The sequence below is a fragment of the Mangifera indica genome, chromosome 11, assembly GCF_011075055.1.
Source record: "Mangifera indica cultivar Alphonso chromosome 11, CATAS_Mindica_2.1, whole genome shotgun sequence".
Lineage (NCBI taxonomy): Eukaryota > Viridiplantae > Streptophyta > Magnoliopsida > Sapindales > Anacardiaceae > Mangifera > Mangifera indica.
In genome coordinates this window covers 6,705,864-6,726,124 of record NC_058147.1, presented here as the reverse complement: position 1 = coordinate 6,726,124, position 20,261 = coordinate 6,705,864, and the positions used below count along the sequence as shown (strand labels likewise).

General features: G+C 34.4%; 5 protein-coding genes across 6 annotated transcripts; 4 read left to right on the top strand and 1 right to left on the bottom strand.

The window, feature by feature from the left end:
- Nucleotides 1–2,209: 2,209 nt before the first annotated feature.
- LOC123229386 (probable glucuronosyltransferase Os01g0926400) lies at nt 2,210–6,329 on the top strand. The gene is given in 10 exon segments (XM_044655165.1): nt 2,210–2,701; nt 2,977–2,986; nt 2,989–3,122; nt 3,198–3,262; nt 4,091–4,160; nt 4,635–4,650; nt 4,653–4,852; nt 5,395–5,542; nt 5,633–5,764; nt 5,845–6,329. Coding segments are annotated over 10 exon segments (1,374 nt in total). The 5' UTR covers nt 2,210–2,332; the 3' UTR covers nt 6,075–6,329.
- Nucleotides 6,330–6,655: 326 nt separating this feature from the next.
- Nucleotides 6,656–8,435, top strand: LOC123229385 (psbP domain-containing protein 4, chloroplastic). 2 transcript variants are annotated; one of them, XM_044655163.1, is made up of 5 exons: nt 6,656–6,991; nt 7,306–7,409; nt 7,561–7,672; nt 7,843–8,070; nt 8,166–8,435. In XM_044655163.1, exons 1-5 carry the CDS (start codon nt 6,730–6,732, stop codon nt 8,228–8,230), a joined length of 771 nt encoding a protein of 256 aa, XP_044511098.1. In that variant the 5' UTR covers nt 6,656–6,729; the 3' UTR covers nt 8,231–8,435. The 2 variants fall into 2 exon arrangements, with proteins under 2 accessions (XP_044511098.1, XP_044511099.1); XM_044655164.1 differs by having other exon boundaries at nt 6,849–6,991; nt 7,302–7,409.
- On the bottom strand, nt 8,392–10,327 carry LOC123229384 (pentatricopeptide repeat-containing protein At3g21470-like). The gene is given in 2 exon segments (XM_044655162.1): nt 8,392–8,984; nt 8,987–10,327. Coding segments are annotated over 2 exon segments (1,677 nt in total). The 5' UTR covers nt 10,236–10,327; the 3' UTR covers nt 8,392–8,556.
- On the top strand, nt 10,328–12,374 carry LOC123229383 (pentatricopeptide repeat-containing protein At1g08070, chloroplastic-like). Its single transcript, XM_044655161.1, has one exon. It carries the CDS (start codon nt 10,331–10,333, stop codon nt 12,158–12,160), a length of 1,830 nt encoding a protein of 609 aa, XP_044511096.1. The 5' UTR covers nt 10,328–10,330; the 3' UTR covers nt 12,161–12,374.
- A 5,744-nt stretch (nt 12,375–18,118) lies between these two features.
- On the top strand, nt 18,119–19,980 carry LOC123228993 (bidirectional sugar transporter SWEET1). The gene is made up of 6 exons (XM_044654534.1): nt 18,119–18,341; nt 18,436–18,472; nt 18,791–18,886; nt 19,089–19,368; nt 19,474–19,593; nt 19,680–19,980. Exons 1-6 carry the CDS (start codon nt 18,308–18,310, stop codon nt 19,842–19,844), a joined length of 732 nt encoding a protein of 243 aa, XP_044510469.1. The 5' UTR covers nt 18,119–18,307; the 3' UTR covers nt 19,845–19,980.
- Nucleotides 19,981–20,261: the final 281 nt, after the last annotated feature.

Sequence of the window (20,261 nt, the reverse complement as noted above, 5' to 3'; positions counted from 1 at the left end):
AATTAGGTAAGAGAAAATACAAAAATAGATGAAATAAAAATACCCAATAAAACTGCAACTGTCGTGAATCTTAATGGCTTTCCACCAAATCAACTCAATTAATGCATAATGTGAACTCATTTAAGCCAGGGTGAGCACATTAATTATAATGTAATGTGCTGAAGGAAGAAAGTTTGGCTAATTATGGGAGGAAAAAGGTCTATTTCCTATATAAGTTTTAGCTCAAATTTAAAATTATATTTATTATAGTTAAAAATCTCAAACTTTTATTTATGACCCAATTTTCAATTAACTTTTTATGTTTGAAGTAAGGATAAAATGATCATTTTACTATTTAAATTAAAAAAATATAAAATTTATTACTTTTTCTCCTTCAGGTTTTAAAAATTAATAATTTCACTATTACTTAAAGTTTTTAAACTTTAAAATATAACATTTTAACCCAAATCCAAGGTTTCCATATTTTTCAAACTCAACTGTCTCTGATTACTTTCAAAAACAACAATTTCACCCTTACTATTCAACTTTAGCTTTCGGCATTCCTTTCAACATTTTCTTCAATCTCCTTATTCTCCTAATCTAATAGTAGGTTGTGCAACGAAGAAACATTGCACAATGATGTGATGAAGAGATCTCTGCCTTTTCATCACACCGGATTTTCATCTCTTTATCGCACGACCTTTATCGTCGACTTAGGAGAAGGAGAAAGAGGAGGTTGAAGAGAATGTTAGAATGGATGCCAGAAGCTGAAATTGAACAGTGGAGGTGAAACTACTTTTTTTAAAAGTTTTGGGGAGCAACTGCAATTTGAAAAATATGGAAACCCTAAGTTTAGGGGTGAAAGTGTTACTTTTCAAAGTTTAAAAATTTTAAGCAATAATGAAATTTTTAGTTTCTAAAACTCAGGAGGGGGAGGGAGGAAGTAATAAATTTTATATTTTTTTAATATAAACTTTTACCCTTACTTTTAATTAAAAAAAATTAACATAAATTTAGTTGTAGATAAAAGTTTAGGTTTTTCAATTGTCATAGATGTGATTTTGAATTTCAACTAAAACTTGAATAAAAAATAGTCATTTTTCTATTATGTAAAAGTGAAGAAGAGCGTTTAATGCTCTTTATAAGATTAAGACAAAATATAGAAATATCTTGAGATAATCAGATCGAAACTCTTATATAAATACCCTCTATCTCTCATATTTGAGATACGCTTCTCTCATTAATAAAAGCACACTCACCTTCTCAATTTCCTTTGTGGCTTCCATTTCTCCTTTGATATTATCATAAAATCTCAATTACATAAATTTCATATCATTCTATTGTGATCATAAATTATTTCAATTAAATTTGTAACAATAACAATAATGTCTTGTGTAGTAGACTCATCTTGCTTTCCATTCTTTCTTTTTCCAGATTCAATCCAAACTTCAACATGAGAAAAAGCATATCCATATTTGTTTTGTAAGGAAGCATAGATCATTTTGATGTGCATGTCTTATTTTTCCTACTCCTTTCCTTTATAAAAGAAACATAAGCAATAAAACATAACCTTACAATTACATAATAATTATGTGAAAATGTATCATGCTTGCTTGAAAGGTCTCCTCACTCCAATGATTAACCAAAAACTTCTAGGGTTTATATGGTAGTGGTTTAAGTATTTTTCACATCAAATAAATTGTTAAAAATGATGAGACCAATATTAGGAAGAATAAAAAATAATAATTTCATCGTTAAAAAGAATTATAAGAGAAGAGATCGTTGACTAATGTTTTTGTGGTGGTACTTAGGTTTTTCTTTTTTTCAACTATCTTCTTTTATACTATTTTCAGAAAATATCATTTAGGTCTTTGTACAAAATAAAAACAACAAAATTATCTTTAAATATATATCAATTTAACACTAAAAAAGGAGAATTGGGCGAATTAACAAGTGACCTGACTCGTAAGTGGGTTAAAGCCCAAATCAGAATAAAACATTGATTAATTAATTTAATTTAGTAGTTTAACAAGAATTAGTGTTTGTTAGAATATGTTGTATAAATGAAGGAGTGAAATATGACAAACAAGTTAAACAACCACTTGGCTTATTAAATATGGAAAATGTATTTAATAAACTTTTGTGCTTTATTTCACCATCAATTAACGAACGAAAATTTTGATTTTTTCAAAAAAATTCAAATTATAATTCGTAATTCGCCACTATTAAAACTTCAAATTCAATTTCGGTAAAACTACGTCGTTTTTTACTACTCGTATTTCTAGCTGTCGTTTGATTCTTGCCGAAACCACTTCACCTCCTGGAAGCTCCCTTCAGTTAGCGAGGAAGCGAAATGGGAAGCATACACAACAAACGAATCTTCACTCCTTACCATCACAGTCCATGCACCCGCACGCACCAGATCGGCGCCATCCTTCTAGTAGCCGCCACTTTCGTTCTCACCAGACTCTTCGACCAAACACTTTCTCCTTGCAACTACTCCTCGTCACTCGATCGCTATCATTCATCACCTCAAAACCTCCTACGCATATCCGACGGCGGAGGATCTCTTTCCTGGCCTCAGAGAGGGTACGGCTCCCAAATGTCCCTGAAGATCTACATCTACGACGAGAACGAGATTGACGGCTTAAAACTTTTGTTGTACGGTCGTGATGGAGCCATCTCCGCTGATTCCTGCGTTAAAGGCCAGTGGGGAACTCAAGTAGTTTCTGAAAACTTTTTGAATATCTAAAACTTAGGATTTTATGCTGAATTTGATGCTCGTTAAAGTCAGTGTTTAACAATAGTTAATTGAGCTAATTTTGTATAGCTAAAACAAGGTAAATGTTACTTTACAATTGTAGTAGTTGTGTATATTTAGTTGAATATTGTGAAAACAGTAATGTTGCCGCGATTGGTATACAAGCAATGTAGCATTCTCGTTAAGCGTTAGTTTGTGTAAGTTCGTGATAGTTGAGTGTTGTATTGTTTATGTAGGTTAAAATACATAGCTACTCCTACAATCGAGATTTAGAACGATGAAGAAAGAGGAAGCGGATTTATTCTTTGTGCCTGCGTATGTAAAGTGTGTTAGGATGATGGGAGGTCTTAACGATAAGGAGATTAACCAAACCTATGTCAAGGTAAAAATATTCAATTTTTCGATTGTTCAATGTTGAATTGTTATGTGGTCATTTTGTTAAAGCTTTTGTTTTCAGGTCTTAAGGCAAATGCCATATTTTAGGCTTTCAGGCGGCCGTGACCACATATTCATCTTCCCAAGGTATGCTTCTTTGGGTTCTGTCATTTTTCTATTTTGGCAATCTAAGATGGATGACTTAATGGTAATATTGGTGTAAGTGCATCCTGTGCCTGTTGACTCTAGCTGGCTCAACTGGTAAGATCTTTTGCAGAGCATTAGAGTTTTTGGGATAGAATCTCACTAAAATTTTGGGGAAGTTAGTTTGGAAATCTTCTTTAAATAAAGTGCATATTTGTGTGTGTTCTAATTTTTTTTAAAGCTGTTTCTGTTGAGGCAAGACAACTTGTGGCAGTTTGATGACTTAGAGAAGTCCTGTTAATGATCCTCTTGTTGTTGCAACTCCTAGTAAAAACTTATTGATTTCAATGTAATATGAAAGCAGTATAAGCTTGAGTCTGTGCAAATGCATCAGCACAAGTGGAGACCAAGTCAAAGATGTTTATAATAATATATTGTTCTGGAAAGAGTAAATAATAATGAAGGAGAAGGAAAAAGAAATATGTCTTTCTTTTTTGCTTTTAATACATTAAGGAATTTATCTTTACCTAAGTTATTACTAGTTTATAACTGAATTTGAACTTGTATTATTATATTGCTGAAGTGTTTTTATTTGTTTCTGCTTCATATCACTTGTCTCACGTAAGCAAAAACTTAGCTTTGTAATTTTTTAAGAGAGATTTGTTGTAAGAACTTAATTTGTACAAGATGATCTCCTTTATTCTTGTTGTTGTGATATTGCTAACCACTTGCATGTGTATATTCAATTTATGGTTTCTTCTACTGTTCATTCATATTCTGTGATTTTTCTTTATAATTATTACAAATTTTCATGTTTTTATGCTATTGTAGTGGTGCTGGAGCTCACTTATTTAGATCTTGGGCAAGATACATAAATCGCTCCATAATTCTTACTCCTGAGGTATTATCCTTCTCATCAATTTGGGTTCTCTTGGTCGTAGATATTAAGTTATGCTGCTGAATCTGGTTTCTTACTTTTTAGCTCTTGCACTAGTTCTTGTAGCAGGCATTATTTTTGTATGATGTCCAGGTTGTAATGGTTTCCTTATGGCCTAGCAATTGATTCTGTACTGAACTTCCGACTTTCCAATTTGTTGCTTCACTGTGGAAAGAGTGAATGATATTGTCTTATTGTGGCATTTTCTTTCTGATCCTTGGACATGGACTTGCTTCAATATGAGTTATTTTCCTCTTCTGTTACCTTTTTTTTTCATTTTTTCATACAATTCCTGTATTGGGCCTGGCATAGCTTCTCAGTATTGAAGTTTTTCTTTTCAGTAGGTTCCTTGTAATGTGTACTGTGCATTGGCTCCGATTTTACTACCCTGCTCTCTTATTGTTTGACAAAAGATTGTTGGTTTATGTGTAAGTGCAGGGGGATCGAACTGATAAAGAGACACCAGTGCCTTTAATACATGGAAAGATATCATCATTCCTGGAAATGTTGATGATGGGATGACGAAACGTGGGCCTACCTTAGTCCAGCCTTTGCCTCTATCAAAAAGGAAGTATTTAGCCAATTATTTAGGTCGTGCACAGGGGAAAGCTGGTCGTCTTCGGTTGATTGAGCTTGCTAATCAATATCCAGATAAGGTATGTCATTCTTATAGCCTAACTGATCATCTGAATCAAGAAGTCTTTTTTCCAAATTTTACTTCTATTTAGTTTTGGTTTCTATGGATTAAGTTGAAATATGAAAAACCATCTATGCATGAGATGTTGTGATCATCTTGCTGTTTTGACGTTGAGGTGGGATAAATATTCATACTGGAAATTTTAGAAAGAATAGAAAAATTGTGATCATAATACATCACAAATTATTAGAGTAGTTGAATCACAAACAGATTTTCTATGATGAGGAATTACAATGAAATTGACAATGCTCAGTTGTATACTTTCGTGGTAGTGGCTACTGTATTTGACTTGTTCTTTGATTACTGTTACTGCCTAAATACGGAATCATTTAAATAAAAAATCTTCTATGTCCTTTTCTTTTCCCATAAATTGGTCTTTTCTCTATTATACATAGGTTGCTTAAGCAAAATCGATTCTTCTATAAAGTTCTGAATTATGATAGTTTTTACTTTTTATGTTTTTAAGCAAGATAAAAATATGCATATTTATATTATAAACAGTTGGAATCTCCAGATTTAAAGTTCAAAGGCCCAGAAAAACTCAACAGGATGGAATATTTTCAACACCTGCACAATGCCAAGTTCTGTCTTGCTCCACGTGGGGAGTCATCATGGACACTTAGGTTTTATGAGTCCTTTTTTGTGGTCTGTCCTCTCTCTCTTCACCAATTGTTTTCTCTCCTCTAAATCTTTTGATTGATCAATTTAGATAATGGAAATGGTTTCTTCTGAGCAGGAGTGTGTCCCTGTTATTTATCAGATGAAGCAGAATTTCCTTTCCAGAATGTGATTGACTACAGCCAGATATCAATCAAATGGCCATCCACTCATATTGGTCCCCAACTTTTGGATTATCTAGCTTCTATACCAGGTCAGTTTCAGGCCTTTGCTTCTTGCTTCACATTTTTACTCTATAGCAACATACAACTAAACTGTGGACCTGTTCTTCAGATGAAGATATCGAGCGGATGATAGCCCATGGTAGACAAATAAGGTGCTTATGGGTCTACGCTCCTGAATCAGAGCCATGTTCTGCAATGCAAGGAATATTGTGGGAACTTCAAAGGAAAGTGAGGCAATTTCACCTATCAGCTGAGACATTCTGGCTGCATAATGGAACTATAGTGAATAGAGACTTGGTTGAATTCACCAACTGGAAACTTCCTGTGCCATTGCCTTGAACATGATTTGCATCCACACTTTATTGTATTGTTTCGCTGTGCATTGCCGCAGTTCTGTTACAACTCCAACTTTCTGAATACAGGGCTAAAAGTCTTTAGCTTCCTGTGGTGCCACTAATTCTTTCGATGTCATAGATTACATTTCACCTGGTAGACTGATGATTATATTCTTCTTTTCTTATAAATTTTACAAATTTAATCTTGTATAGACAGCTTAAAGTTCTTATATACAGTGAAAGAAATGGTTAATGGTAATAGAGCTGCTGATTATAATTTCGTTATGTATTTCGTTCAAGTCTCCTCGTCACTAAATGGTTAAAGGTTTTGATAAAGTTTTCTAGTTCGTCTTCATTGTTTGGTTGCTCATTTTCTCGTAGATCTTTAGTTGGTTCGGAAGAATTGTTTGTGGGGCAACACAGGGAAACGATTTGCCTAACTGGGTACAGCGAATTTCAAGTGGGCGGGTTAGCCCAACATGCTATTTAGTGCCACGTGTCAGGCCACAGATCTTCTACTACTAAAACAAAGGAACCACGTCCACAAAAATGTAAAACAATTCTTTTCACTTTTAACTGATTATTTATTTATTTGACAAACTCAAAGGAAAATTCAAGAGGAGTCTGGAGGAAAGCAAAGCGATAGAATTTCTAGAGGAATGGGAACAACTCTGTTCACAAGCTGTAGCTTTTCTTGTAGTTGGAGATATTATCCGCAGACTGAAAGGAGGCTGTCAAGGTTTAAAATTAGCGTTGCATGTTCAAGAGGAAGTGAATTGAGGAAGAGAAGATCAGTGTTAGTCTCTGGTGCTTCTTTGATTTCTTCTTCAATTCTGGGATTTCCAGGAGATGGATTCGCTGTTGTCAAACAAGGCCTTCTAGCAGGCAGGATACCCGGCTTGTCTGAGCCAGATGAACAAGGTTGGTTTTAATTCTATAATCTCTTTAGTCTTGACATCTAGAATTGTGATATCGGAGTTAATAGTTGTTAGCACCTTTCTTGATATCATCTATCTGTGTATTTGTGGTTTGGGATTAAAGATGTAAACAGAGCTTGAAATAGTTGTTAGATTGGCAACGCAAGGGCATAGCCAGCGAATGGCTCAGAATTGGAATTTTTTGCTCCATCGCTTGAAACTTTGTTTAACATGATGACGTCAAGCTGCTATTTCTTTTCCCATTTTTAATTTGTGAAGCAATGGTCACCTTCTTAAGAAAACTATATGCTCAGACAGGCTGGAGGACTTATCGCAGACCAGATGATAAATCTGGAGGCCATGGCGTTGGGTGGAGTCCAATCATTCCTTACGTATTTTCAGTGCCCCAAGAATGGGAAGAGGTAATAATCTTCCTGAGCTAAAGACTTAGCAGTTAGCACTATAATTTTAGCTTTCGACTTTATACTCTATTTGTTCTTGTGAGTTCCTTTTTTTCTTCTCTTTTGATAACATCATAAATTCCTCGGAGTCATCTGTTTATCTTTGCCACAGGTTCCAGTATCAATCGCGGATTTAGGTGGCACAGAGATTGACTTGAGATTTGCCAGTCCAAAGGAAGGGCGCTTGTTTGTCATTGTGGCACCTGTTCTCAGATTTGCTGATAGTAAGTTAAATGTTATTATGCCAACTTTTGTTTCTGGTTGAAATCGCATACTTGATAAGTTTAACCATTTATGAGCTGAAACAATGTGACTACAAAATTAATGAGAACAAGCTATCTTGCCACATTTTTAAGGATTTACATTTTAGCATTATTTTCTGTGTTTTGTATAGATCTTGGTGATAAAGCTACGATTGAAAAGATTGGATCTCCAGAGAAAGTGATTTATGCATTTGGACCGGAAGTAATAGGGGAGAATGTAGAGGGGAAGGTTTTAAGCGTGAATGTGGCTGAACATTCAGGGCGAACATACTACCAATACGAGTTGGAGCCACCTCATGTGCTGATTACAGCAACAGCTGCTGGAAACCGCTTGTACATGTTCAGTGTAACTGGAAGTGGTACGGTTTGTTTATCCTACTTTCACAGCTTTGTATCATAAGTTAAGAATTCTTATTTGTGGAGGCAAAAACTATGATGTTGCTGTATGTTGCAGGTCTTCAATGGAAGAGGCACTACAAGGATTTGAAGAGGATAGCGGAGTCATTTCGAGTTGTCTAGTTGGATCTCAAAATTATTATCATTTCATAATATTACTTTTAACACAGTATAGAATGGAGAGTGTATTTGCAGAGCAAATTAAGTTCAAAGGAAAATTTTATATTTTTGTTTATTAACATCGTTTTGGATAAAAGTTCTGTAAGAGTTACAAGAAGTCTATATATCTACAGCACTGTGGATTGTAATTTAGCATTTCAAAGGTACAGATCTTGTCTTGCTTTAACTAACAGAAGCTAACTTTTCAACTGAATGAAAATTTTCGAGGGCTGAATATCTTCAGAACTGCAATTCTAAAAACTATAGAATTGAGAATTGAAACCTATCATCTAACTACTCGCAGAAATCTGTTGCTCAGTGTCCCTGAGCATAATTGAACTGCGCCCTGGAATTTTTTGAAGTCCTTTATCTTTCATGATTTTTCTCAAAGTTTCAGCCCTCTCCCATCTATCAGAAGCCGCATATATGTTTGATAGCAGCACATAATGAGAATCATCACCCGTATTGAAGTTGTAATTTGATCGAGCTAACTCTTCTGTAACCTGCTCTACCATATCTTTATCCACATGAACCTGGCAAGCTCCAAGTAGAGCCCCCCAGACTGAATTGTTTGGTGTCATCGGCATTTTTTTAATTAAATTATAAGCCTCTCTTAATCTTCCTGCACGTCCCAAAAGGTCAACCAAACACCCATAATGTTGTATGCGTGCTGCCAAGCCATATTTCTCCATCCTGGAGAAGATTTCCAAGCCTTCATCAACAAACCCCCATGGGCACAAGCCGAGAGAACCGACAAAAATGTGATATCATCAGGTTTCTCATTTGAACACTTCATTTTTGTGAAAAACTCAAGAGCCTCTTTGCACTTTCCATGCATGGCAAAACCGGAGATCATAGAATTCCAACAAGCATTGTTCCTATGCACCATTGCTTCGAAGATCAGTCTAGCATTGGTTAAATCCCCACACTTCGCATACATATCAACTAATGCATTCAATATGAACTGATTAAGCTTTATTCTCTTATGATTAATCATTCTGTGGATTTCTCTTCCAGCATCCAAAGAACCTAATTGAGCACAAGCTGATAAAACACTTGTAAAAGTAACTTCATCTGGCTCAAACCTCTCTACTTGCATTTTGCTAAAAGCTTCCAGGGCTTCCTCACAAAAGCCATTCTGTGCATACCCAGAAATCAGTGAATTCCAATTCACCAAATTCTTCACCGGGATTCTATCAAACATAGCCTTAGCCTCCTGTACATCACCTCGCTTGCAATACCCAGAAATCATCGATGACCACACATAGAAATTCCTTTCTGGCATCTCTTCAAATAGTTCCCTAGCTGCCTCCATCTCTCCCTTGCTTGTGTACCCATCAACCATCACTGTCCAAGTCACCACATTCTTCAATTCAAGGGGAACCCTATCAAACAAGTATCTAGCTTTAACCGTATCCCCACTTCTTGCAAACCCATCAATCATCTCAATCCAACTCACTTCTGTCCTACTAGACATCTGATTAAACAAGACTGATGCAGAATTCATATGTCCATGCTTCGAATACCCACCAATCATTGCATTCCATGTAACAACATTTCTCTCAGGCATATAATCAAACACTTGACGTGAAGTGAATATATCGTTACATTTCGCATACATATCGATCAATGATGTTTCAATAATCACATCAAAATCAGCCCCAAATTTGATTGACTCGGCGTGCAAAGCTTTGCCGTAATCAAGATTCAATAAAGACCCACAAGCCTTGGAAATTAAAGGAACTACACCTAAAATGTAGGCCCCTTTGAGGCGAATTTGTTTATATATGCCAAGAACTAGTTCAGGTGAATTTTGAGAGAGGTGTTTCCTTATGAGTTGAGACCAACTAGGCTGATTTGGGAAATACTCTGAGTTTTGCTTGAGAAAGTTTGGATGGTTTTGGTGGATTTCTTGTTGGGGGCAACTTGTTATTACTCGTGGGTTTTGGGACATACTTGTTATTTTCATTTGTCACCGAGGGAATTCGACTGCTGATTGAAAATTCTTCATATAGTTCCTTTAACTGGGCTAACTGTATTTTGAAAACAACGGTCACTACAAAAATGGAACAAAAAATTCTCAAAATCTTACAAAAATGCAAAACTATCAAGCAAGTGAGACAAACCCATCTTCAGATTTTGATTCAAAATCTACAAGACAGCAATTTTATACTGCCCAAGCTCATCAGTCTCTCCTCACAACTTGATACACTGAAGTACGCCTTCAAAATATTCCGAAACTTACAAAACCCCAGCACCATTTCATACAATACAATCATAAAATGCTTTATAGGGAAAACTTTCGAAGATGCATTGCTTGTTTACAGTCAAATGAAGGCATCAATGGTCACACCTAATAGCTATACTTTTAGTTTTATATTGAAATGCTTTGAGTCATTTGAGGCCTTGAAGTGTGGTATAGTAGTTCATAGTGAGATTGTGAAGATGGGGTTTTGTTCTAGTGTGTTTGTGCAGAATAATCTTTTGGATTTTTATGGAAAATGTGGCAGGAGTTCGGGTTTAGCTTGGAGGGTATTTGAAGAAATGACTGAAAGAGATGTCGTTTCTTGGAATTTGATGATTGGAGCGTATATGGAGCATGGGCAGATTGATTGTGCAATGGCGTTGTTTGATTTTATGCCTGAAAGGAGTACTGTCACTTGGAATTCTATAATTTCGGGGCTGTCTAAATTGGGGAATATGGAGCTGGCTCGTTCTTTTTTTGAGAGGATGCCAGAGAAAAATGAGATTTCTTGGAACTCCATGATTTCTGGGTATGCGAGAATGGGTGATATGGAGGCTGCAAAGTGCATTTTCAATCAGATGCAAGAGAAAACCATTGTTTCTTGGACAGCCTTGATATCAGGATACACCATGATTGGTGATCTTGAATCTGCAAATAACTTTTTTAATCTGATGCCGTTAAAAAATGTGGTTACATGGAATGCTATGATTTCTGGTTATGTTAATAACCACATGTTTGATCTAGGTCTTAATGTATTTCATCAAATGTTAACCGAAGGCAAATGCAAGCCTGATCACACAACTTTGATTAGTGTGCTTTCTGCATGTTCTCATTTGGGTTCCCTGGAACATGGGAAGTGGATTGATTCCTACATTAAAATAAAAAAGTTTCAATTGTCAAATCCGTTAGCAAATGCTTTGATAGACATGTTTGCAAAGTGTGGTGATGTGGAAAGTGCAAAAGCAGTTTTTGACAAGATGGCTAACAGGTGTATAATCTCATGGACAACAATGATATCAGGCCTAGCCATTAATGGGCAGTGTAGGGAAGCTCTTAATCTGTTTTATAGGATGCAATTTGATGATATTAAACCAGATCATGTCATTTTCATTTCCGTTTTATCAGCTTGTACACATGGAGGATTAGTAGAAGAGGGAAAATGGGTATTCAAACAGATGGTAGAGGAGTACAACATTGAACCCCGAATTGAGCATTATGGTTGCATGATTGATCTTCTTGTTCGAGCAGGAAAGTTAGAAGAAGCAGTCAGGTTCATTGAAAGCATGCATCTGAAACCAAATGCTGTCATTTGGGCCACGCTGCTTGGTGCTTGTAAGATTCATGGAAGTGGGGAGATGTTACAGTCAGTGGGCAAAAAAGTTTTGGATCAGGAGCCTGCAAATCCTGGCTATTTAATGTTGGTCTCAAATTTGAGTGCAGCAGCTGGACAGTGGAAAGAGTTTTCAAACTTCAGAGTGGCAATGAGACAATATGGGGTGGAAAAAGTTCCTGGCTGTAGCTCAATTCAAATTGCGAATAGGGTTCATGAGTTTCTAGCTAAAGACACCAGGCATGTGCAAAGAAAGGAAATTTATCGTGCTTTGTGCAGTTTGAATAAACACCTACATGCAGAATGTGATATATTATGAAAATTTTCAGAAAACAAGCAATAGTCTACTGATAAAATTAGTCAACCCGAGAACAGATCATTTGCAAATCATGAAAGTTTTGATGTAACACCTACAGACATAATTAAAGATATTAGGGTGATTTAATGTTACATATTAAGTTAATGTGATAATTTAAGTTTTAAATTATATTAAGGGTAAGACAAAAGGGGAAGGATCGACTCTTGATGATAAACGATCATCTATAGATTTGAGATTAATTATCTTGATGGAACGTTTGCTCCAATAAGAAGAATATTTATTTCATAGTGATGATTATTGGAAAAATGTGTTTCTAAAATAAAAGAGAGAGACACACAATTTTAGTAGGAATAATTGTCTTTAATGCCTGTTTAGATAAAGAGAAACGCCAATTTTGACAGTTATTTTTCAAAAATCTATATATTTCTAAACAAATGTTACATATTTTATATCTTTCAATTTATAAAGAGAATTTGGGTTGTGAGTACCATTGGATTTTGAGGATCAAGTTGTATGGTCCACAGGATTCTGGACAAATTAACATTGCTTCTCTTCTCCATTATTAAGTAATTGAGCGAGAACCAATCATGTTTTAAGTCCCATCTTTACAAATAAAATTATGAGACTTTCATTTCAAAAAATTTAGGCTCTGGCTTGAAAGAATGGGCTAATGCATTGTCCAATGTACTTGGGCTTCTATCTGTCTGAGAACAGCTCAGGTGCCGCCTTTGATGCCAAATTAAGCGCAATCAATATATCCTTTTGCCTTCAAATATTGTTCTTTAATGACTTGGTTAATTTAGTTATTGGACTAATAGATTTACAGAGTAGAATTTGTTTAATTAATTCTATTTTTAAACAAGAATTACCATGATAATTATTAGGTATTTAAATTAAGATAAAACTATTTATATAACTTTCGTACAGAAACAACGATATATCATTATTTAATTGGGTATAATTTTATCTTTAATTTTTCATCATCCAAATATATAATGATACGTCATTATTTATATATAAAATTATATACAAAAATTATATATATAATATTACTCTTTTAATTAACTACTTATCATTTAAGATTACAGCAAAATATCTTATTAGAAAACAAATTAAGGGCATGCCATTATATGATGTGGATATTAATTAATCAAAGGAATAGTTATTAGGACAACCTAATCTTATTAAATTCTAAGTAACCTAACTATTAAGCACAGGGTTACAGCTGGAGCTTTTTCCCTATTGCTAGTTTCTTGAAATTTAAGTCATTCATTCTTAGAGAATTTGAGTAATGCAATTTTCTCACGATGAGACATTGAAAACCACATATTTTATGTAATTAAATTCTTGCAATGCTGATTGCTTCTCCTCAGTTTAAGTAAAACCATGAAATATATGTTGCCGATATTCAGCTGAAAATAAGTGGGATTGTCTAAAATTCAGTCTTTATCATATGAACCAAACTGATTGTTAGTCTTGGCCTTTGTCCAAAGATTTAAAATTAGTCATGTTTTGATGTAAACTTTCTCGTTTTAACAAAAGGAAAATAAAATAAAATATTGTCTTCGTATGATAGTTTGAATGATAAAAGAGAAACTTTCGTATATAAGAGTGCATAGATTTAAGTTTGCTTCGATAACATTTTAAGATTAAACTTTTAAAAAACAACTTACAAATTTGATTCTTCCATTGATAAAAACATGACATGTGTTATGATTTGGAAGAACATGCCGACCTTCAGAACTAGCTTTCGGTGAAGAGGCAAAAAGATTTTGCTGGTAAAGTTTGGCAAAATCTGTATTGTTAACTGATTTAAGTTTACCAGACTTAGAGAATTAGGTTCTTTGTATGATCAAGAATTTGAATGTTCTCCTTTTTTCCTTTGTTCACACGGCTTTAAAGATTTGGTGCCAAATGATAAGTATGCAAAATGGTGCTTGGGCCAACATGACTAGCTGTTAAATGAATCTCACTGAAATGAGCATCTGAATTTTGCAATTCTTTTGTGTTTTCCATGAGGAAAAGGGAACGAATAGAATGTTCCAGGATTGAAACTAGAAAGTGAAAAAGATTTTGATTATTGGAATCTTTATGTTGGTTAAAGTATAACATATATGCTTTAATGGGTATGCCGCTATTGAAAATATTCAATCATAAAACCCATGAATTAATGGAAAATAATTATTCTAGCTAAATAATGCAATTGTCACATCTGGGCAATTGTCCAGAAGCATGTACATCAATTCCCCTTTGCTTTAATCTTTATAAGATAAGATTATGGTCCACCATTTATTCAGCTCTTAGCTCAGCTAGCTTTGTGAAAAAGAAATCCAGCTTAGTGGTGAAGAAATAGAAAAATTTTATGCAGATCAGAAATCTTATTCTGTTTCAAAAGTGCCCACGTTGATAAATTTTGTTGATTTTCAGAAGAATTCAAAGAAACTTATGGGTAATGAAATTTCTTCAACCGGGTAGAAGTAAAGGCAGGCATTGACAAAATGTTTGATCCTAAATTAATTGCAGGCAAGAGTTACCTAGCTCGTAGGATAGGCCAAATAAGAGAAAGAATTTAATGATAATCATTAATGGAAGATGAACTTGCGTCCAAGAATTGGATTGGTACCCTTTTGAAAATGAATTTATCCCATTCCTTCATTTGAGTAATAAATGCTATGGCTTATTTCTACTCTCTGGAGCGGTTTCAACCAGAAGCAGTTTTGTGGAAGCCCTTTCTTCCAGGGCAACAACTATCATGAAAACAATGGAATTAATATCAGTCTCTTTGACGTCAAGCTTGGAGAAAATTTCTTTTTTATAAGGAGAAATTTTACATGAGTTAGACTATCTATTCAAAACTTAATTAATTATGTATAAAATCTCGGATTAAATAATTGTCTTTATATTCATTATACCAATCACATGTAAAATATTAGATTTAATGATTAACTTACACTAATTATACTAGATAAGTTAAAATATGCTATCACCAAATTTTGAATCAAACCCTTTTATTTGAAAATCTATATATTTTCGAGGTTATGAAGAGAATCGTGGCTTATGATATGAACAACTCTTATGTTTTTTCCTTTTTTTAAAGGAATCTCGAAGTTGAAACTTGAAAGAATCGAGAAAGCAAATTGATTTTATGGGAAACGTGTTCATGAGAGCATGGTTCTGGAAATGACGTTCTCAAATTCTGGTTTCAGTTATCTCTTTCGAAAGATTTCGTGTGGCATAAGTTATCATTTTCCGGAAATTGTGAAAACATTATCTGAAAACAAAGCCAAATAAATCAAAAATGAATATATGATTATAATAATCCCACTAACCACAGACCAAATTAAAGCCACCGCTACGAGTTCCTATAGACCAAACTTCACAAATTAATGTCAATCTAATTTCTGCCCTTCCATTACCAATCTTGTTTTTGACTCATGAAAAAAGAGAGTTCGCCACCAAGGAGTTGTTTGAAACCAAGAAGTTGTTTGAATAAGACGATATAGGTTTAAATCCTTTTTTATGGTATTTTAAAATAAAATTATTAATGATCTTGTAGCAAAACAAGAATCTTCGGGCTGAAATTTCTGACACTGTAAAGTTGCAACAATGTTAGACTTATAAGGATGTTGTCAACTTCAGTAAAAGCAAATTAGCCTAAAATGGGTTGAGTTTTGCAAAGAAGAAATCTACATGAGCTCGAGTGAGTTCAACACCTTTCAAACTGACTGCCGTGGGGCAAAAAATACAAATCTTAAGTCTGATTCGAAGGAAAAACAAATGGTTGGAATTGGTTCCGCGGTTTGAAAGGAAAACGATGTTTCAAATGTCAATGATTTGTGCCTTTCGTTGATTATTTCTCTAATTGCCAGATTATGATATGTTGATTGAGGAATATAAGCAACCTATATATGATGATGTAGCAGAAGAACAAGAGCAAACAAACTGTAGAGAAGACGAGATCATATATGGAGATCAAGGCGAGTCTTTAGTTGTTTGAAATTATTGAATGCTACCACAACAAATGATGAACAGTGGTTAAGGAACAATATTTATATACGAAGTGCACATCACAAGAGAAGGTGTGTACAATGATTTTTGATGGGGGGAGTTGTAAGAATGTAGTTGTTACAACTATGGTGGGTAAATTGAATTTGAAGACAGAGGAGAACAAATTATTATGGTTTCAGAATTGTCGGAAACTTAAAAAAAAAGAGTTTTACATCTAATAAAAGTGAATAATATATAAGTATAGTGGATTTGACTTAATACAAGTCAATTAATTTGTATAATACGAGTTTCACTCTCCATATTTATAGATCTAATATATTTCTGATATGGTATCAAGCACAAGCGAAACAATGAGTCTAACAACTTAACGTGTTTTCTAGATACAAAGTAAAAGTACACCCGTCCAAGCAAACTTAATTAAACGATGAGTTTAACACTCCATAGTGATTGTACTTGAGGGAAAGTGTTAGAAACTTAAAAAAAAAAGTCATGCATATAATAAGAATAAGGTAAGTGGTTGAGGGAAAGTGTTAGAGACTAAAAAAAATAAGTCTCATATCTAATAAAAATAAGTTATATATAAATATGATAGACTCGTATCGATAATATTTGAAATACCGAAAGTTGAATGAGAAGTCGAATGGGGTCGTTCCACATTAAACGGCTTGGAGTCCAGAGTAGCACTAGTGTCCTATCAGGGCTGCCAAAGAATTTTAATCATTTTGGACATTCTATTTTGGTGTTTTTTAAATTGTTGTTTCCTTTTTTATTAATTTCTTTTTAAAGATTTTTTTGGACTATTTAGAGGATTTTATAGTTTAAAAAAAAGTGTAGACTTTGATTATTATTATTATTATTATTTATTTATTTAATATCTGAATCTTGACACAATTTGATAGTGGTTTAAAAAATCATTGTTAGACTGTTCAATTACTTTCGTCCTCGTTTGGACATCATAGCATATCTTTAAAGGTCGCCTTCTATATTGGACCAAATAGAAGATGCTGTAGGTCCAGGCGACACAAAAACCAAATTACAGTTCGATGAGGAAGGATTGCTCGAGAAAACTCTGTACGTGAGAAGATTTTGAGGGAATAGAATTAGGTCATTAATTACAAGTAACAAAGAGAATTAATTACATTTCATGAAGATAGGAATGAACTGGTGAGAGACTTATCCGTTGCGGATAATCCTGAAGATATTACAGCAGTCTTTTTTTTGTCTATAACTGGCAAACCATTAATAAGTTGTCTTTGTCTTCAAACTAACAATGGGCGAGGACAAGACACTGCAGTAGCTGTAGCGTGTTAAACAGGCTGACAATTCAATACAGTGGAAAGAATGGAGTCACATGTGGAACATTAACATCACAGCAGATGGTCCTCATACTTAGCTTGGGTAACAAAGGAGTAAAATTTTAAATAAAGTTAAATTTTTAACTAATTTAGTACCGTGTGAGATCCATGTGATTGGTTAAATCCTGCTGCATGCCTCAAGTCACAAGGCATGTCAGAAGGCTTTGATTGGTCTAGATGGAGTAATCTTTCAGCAGTAAAAAGCCTTCCAGCAGTTCAGCTGATTGCTCAGAATCGTCCATGGCATGTGATAGATGAGCCTATTTGAACCAAGGCTAAACACTTCTGCAATTTCATTTCTATGTCAGTTTGGAATGATGGAACATATTTTCTTATTTTCACCCATGCCTTTTCAGTGGATACTGGATAATGGACAGACCACTGATTTTTTTTAATTTCTAAAATAATTATTAATTAAAGACACCCAGTTAAAATTTATATTACAAAAATGTTATTTAGTTTTTTTAATTTATTTTCTTTGATTAAAAAAAATAATAATAAAAATCTTTTGTTTATTGGTAGTAATAAAATGTTAAAAGTCTCTGAATACAGAAGTTTTCCCTCCTTGAATTAAACGATAATTTTTTATTGTTTAGTAGTTAGTTACTTTATTTCATATGATATGAACCGCTTTCTCTCTACTTTTTCTCTCTATATAAACCGCTTGCTTCTTGTTTGTTCCACACTTTGTGTTTTGTATTTTCACGTTAATTTACCTCGGTAAAAGATTTTCTTATTTGCGGTTGTAAGATTTACAGAAGAAGAAGAAGAAGAAGAAATTAAAATGCATATTGCTCATTTCATATTCGGTATTTTTGGTGAGTTTCTGAGTTCTTTGTGAATTTTGTTTATGGGGTTGATTATCTTCTTTCGCTTGTTTTTAATTTATGGTTTTCTCTCTGTTTCTCACAGGAAATGCCACTGCTTTGTTTCTCTTCCTGGCCCCAACGTAAGAACAAAAACTTTCTCTTACACACATGAAAATCAAATACTGAATGTTTGTGTGGTAGTTGGTGTTTAATTGTAAAGTTAAAGAGTTGAATCTGCACGAGTTCTTGCTCATGAAATTTATTTGGGTTGTTGAAATTAATTTGTTTCCTTTCTTGGACACTTTATGCATAGTTTTATTTACCACATCTTTGATCTTTTATCCAAAAAGATAACCGTTATCAAGATTCAAGAACAAGGAAATTTGCTTAATTTATCCTTCTTTCTGGTGCAATATTGTGGGTGAATGTTGTTATGAAGAAATGTAAATCTGACACAGGATCACATTCAAGAGGATCATAACAAGCAAATCCACAGAGCAGTTCTCTGGAATCCCCTACGTCATGACTATGCTCAACTGCCTCCTTTCAGCCTGGTGGGTTTCTCGTTTCTTCAACCGCTTTTTCTTTTCTTTTTCTTAACTTTTCCCTGTTACCCCTTCATCACTGCAGTTCACTGGGGTATTCTTGTGAAGTGGAGTAGAATCAGATTTCTTGATGTTGCTTATGTACACATTCTACTGTTCATTTTTGTGTGGTCAATATATTGTTTATTTCACTGCTTGAAATTTTGATCAGGTATGGTCTTCCTTTCATTTCTGAAGACAACCTTCTAGTTTCAACAATCAATGGTGCAGGGGCGGCAATAGAGTTGCTTTATGTGTTAATCTTCCTAATCTTTGCGCCTAAGAAGGAAAAGGCCAAAATATTTGCCATTTTTGTGTCAGTTCTCACTGTATTTGCAACTGTAGCTTCAGTGTCCCTTTTGGCCCTCCATGGCAACGCTAGGAAAAACTTCTGTGGTTTTGCTGCTACAATTTTCTCAGTTATCATGTATGCCTCACCTCTCTCTATCATGGTAAGTCAAATTAATTCACCACGTAACTACAGCCCCCTTTGTAAATTTCAGTGTCCCCCTTTGAATTCATTCTTGATTGATGACAAATTGATGCAATATTTGCAGAGAATGGTGGTTAAAACTAAGAGTGTGGAGTTTATGCCATTCTTCTTGTCACTGTTTGTGTTCCTCTGCGGCACTTCATTTTTTGTTTATGGGCTACTTGGTAAAGACCCTTTTGTAGCTGTAAGTATCCTGGCCTATACTTCAATTAATTCCTGATTTGTGTTCTTAATTTGGTGTTCAATTTGATGTTTAATTTGTTGTTACAGGTGCCCAATGGGTTTGGCTGTGGGCTTGGGGCAATGCAGCTGATCTTGTATTTCATCTACCACAAGAAAGATGAGCAAACGAAGCCTGAGGCGGCAAATGGGGGTGTTGAGATGGGCCAAGAGAAACAAGCTGTGACCAACGGGGCTAAAGTAGAAGTAGTTTAAGGATTGGGGTGTGCAGGATTTGTTAAAAACTTGATCCATAATTTGTGTATCTCTTAGAATCTGTCTGTAATTTCACTTTTGTATGTTCTCTTTTTGTGTAATTTTGAAGTGGGAAAGCCAAATTATGTCTTTTGCATTTGAAGCTTGCAGGAAGAGACCGGCTACATATATCAATTTGGTATAACCAGGGGTGTAGAGGACTAAACTGAACCAGGGGACGTGAACAAATTGAAATCATAATCTTAGAAGTAGTGTGTTGAAGTACAGACGATATGATTGTGATCATGCAATGGTCAAATGGGAAATTCCGACAAAATTTGTTGAAAATGACATAAATAGACTCTTAAGGTCTAATTTCCAAGAGACTTCGATTCACTTTATATGTCACATATATTATTAATAAATTATTAAATAAAA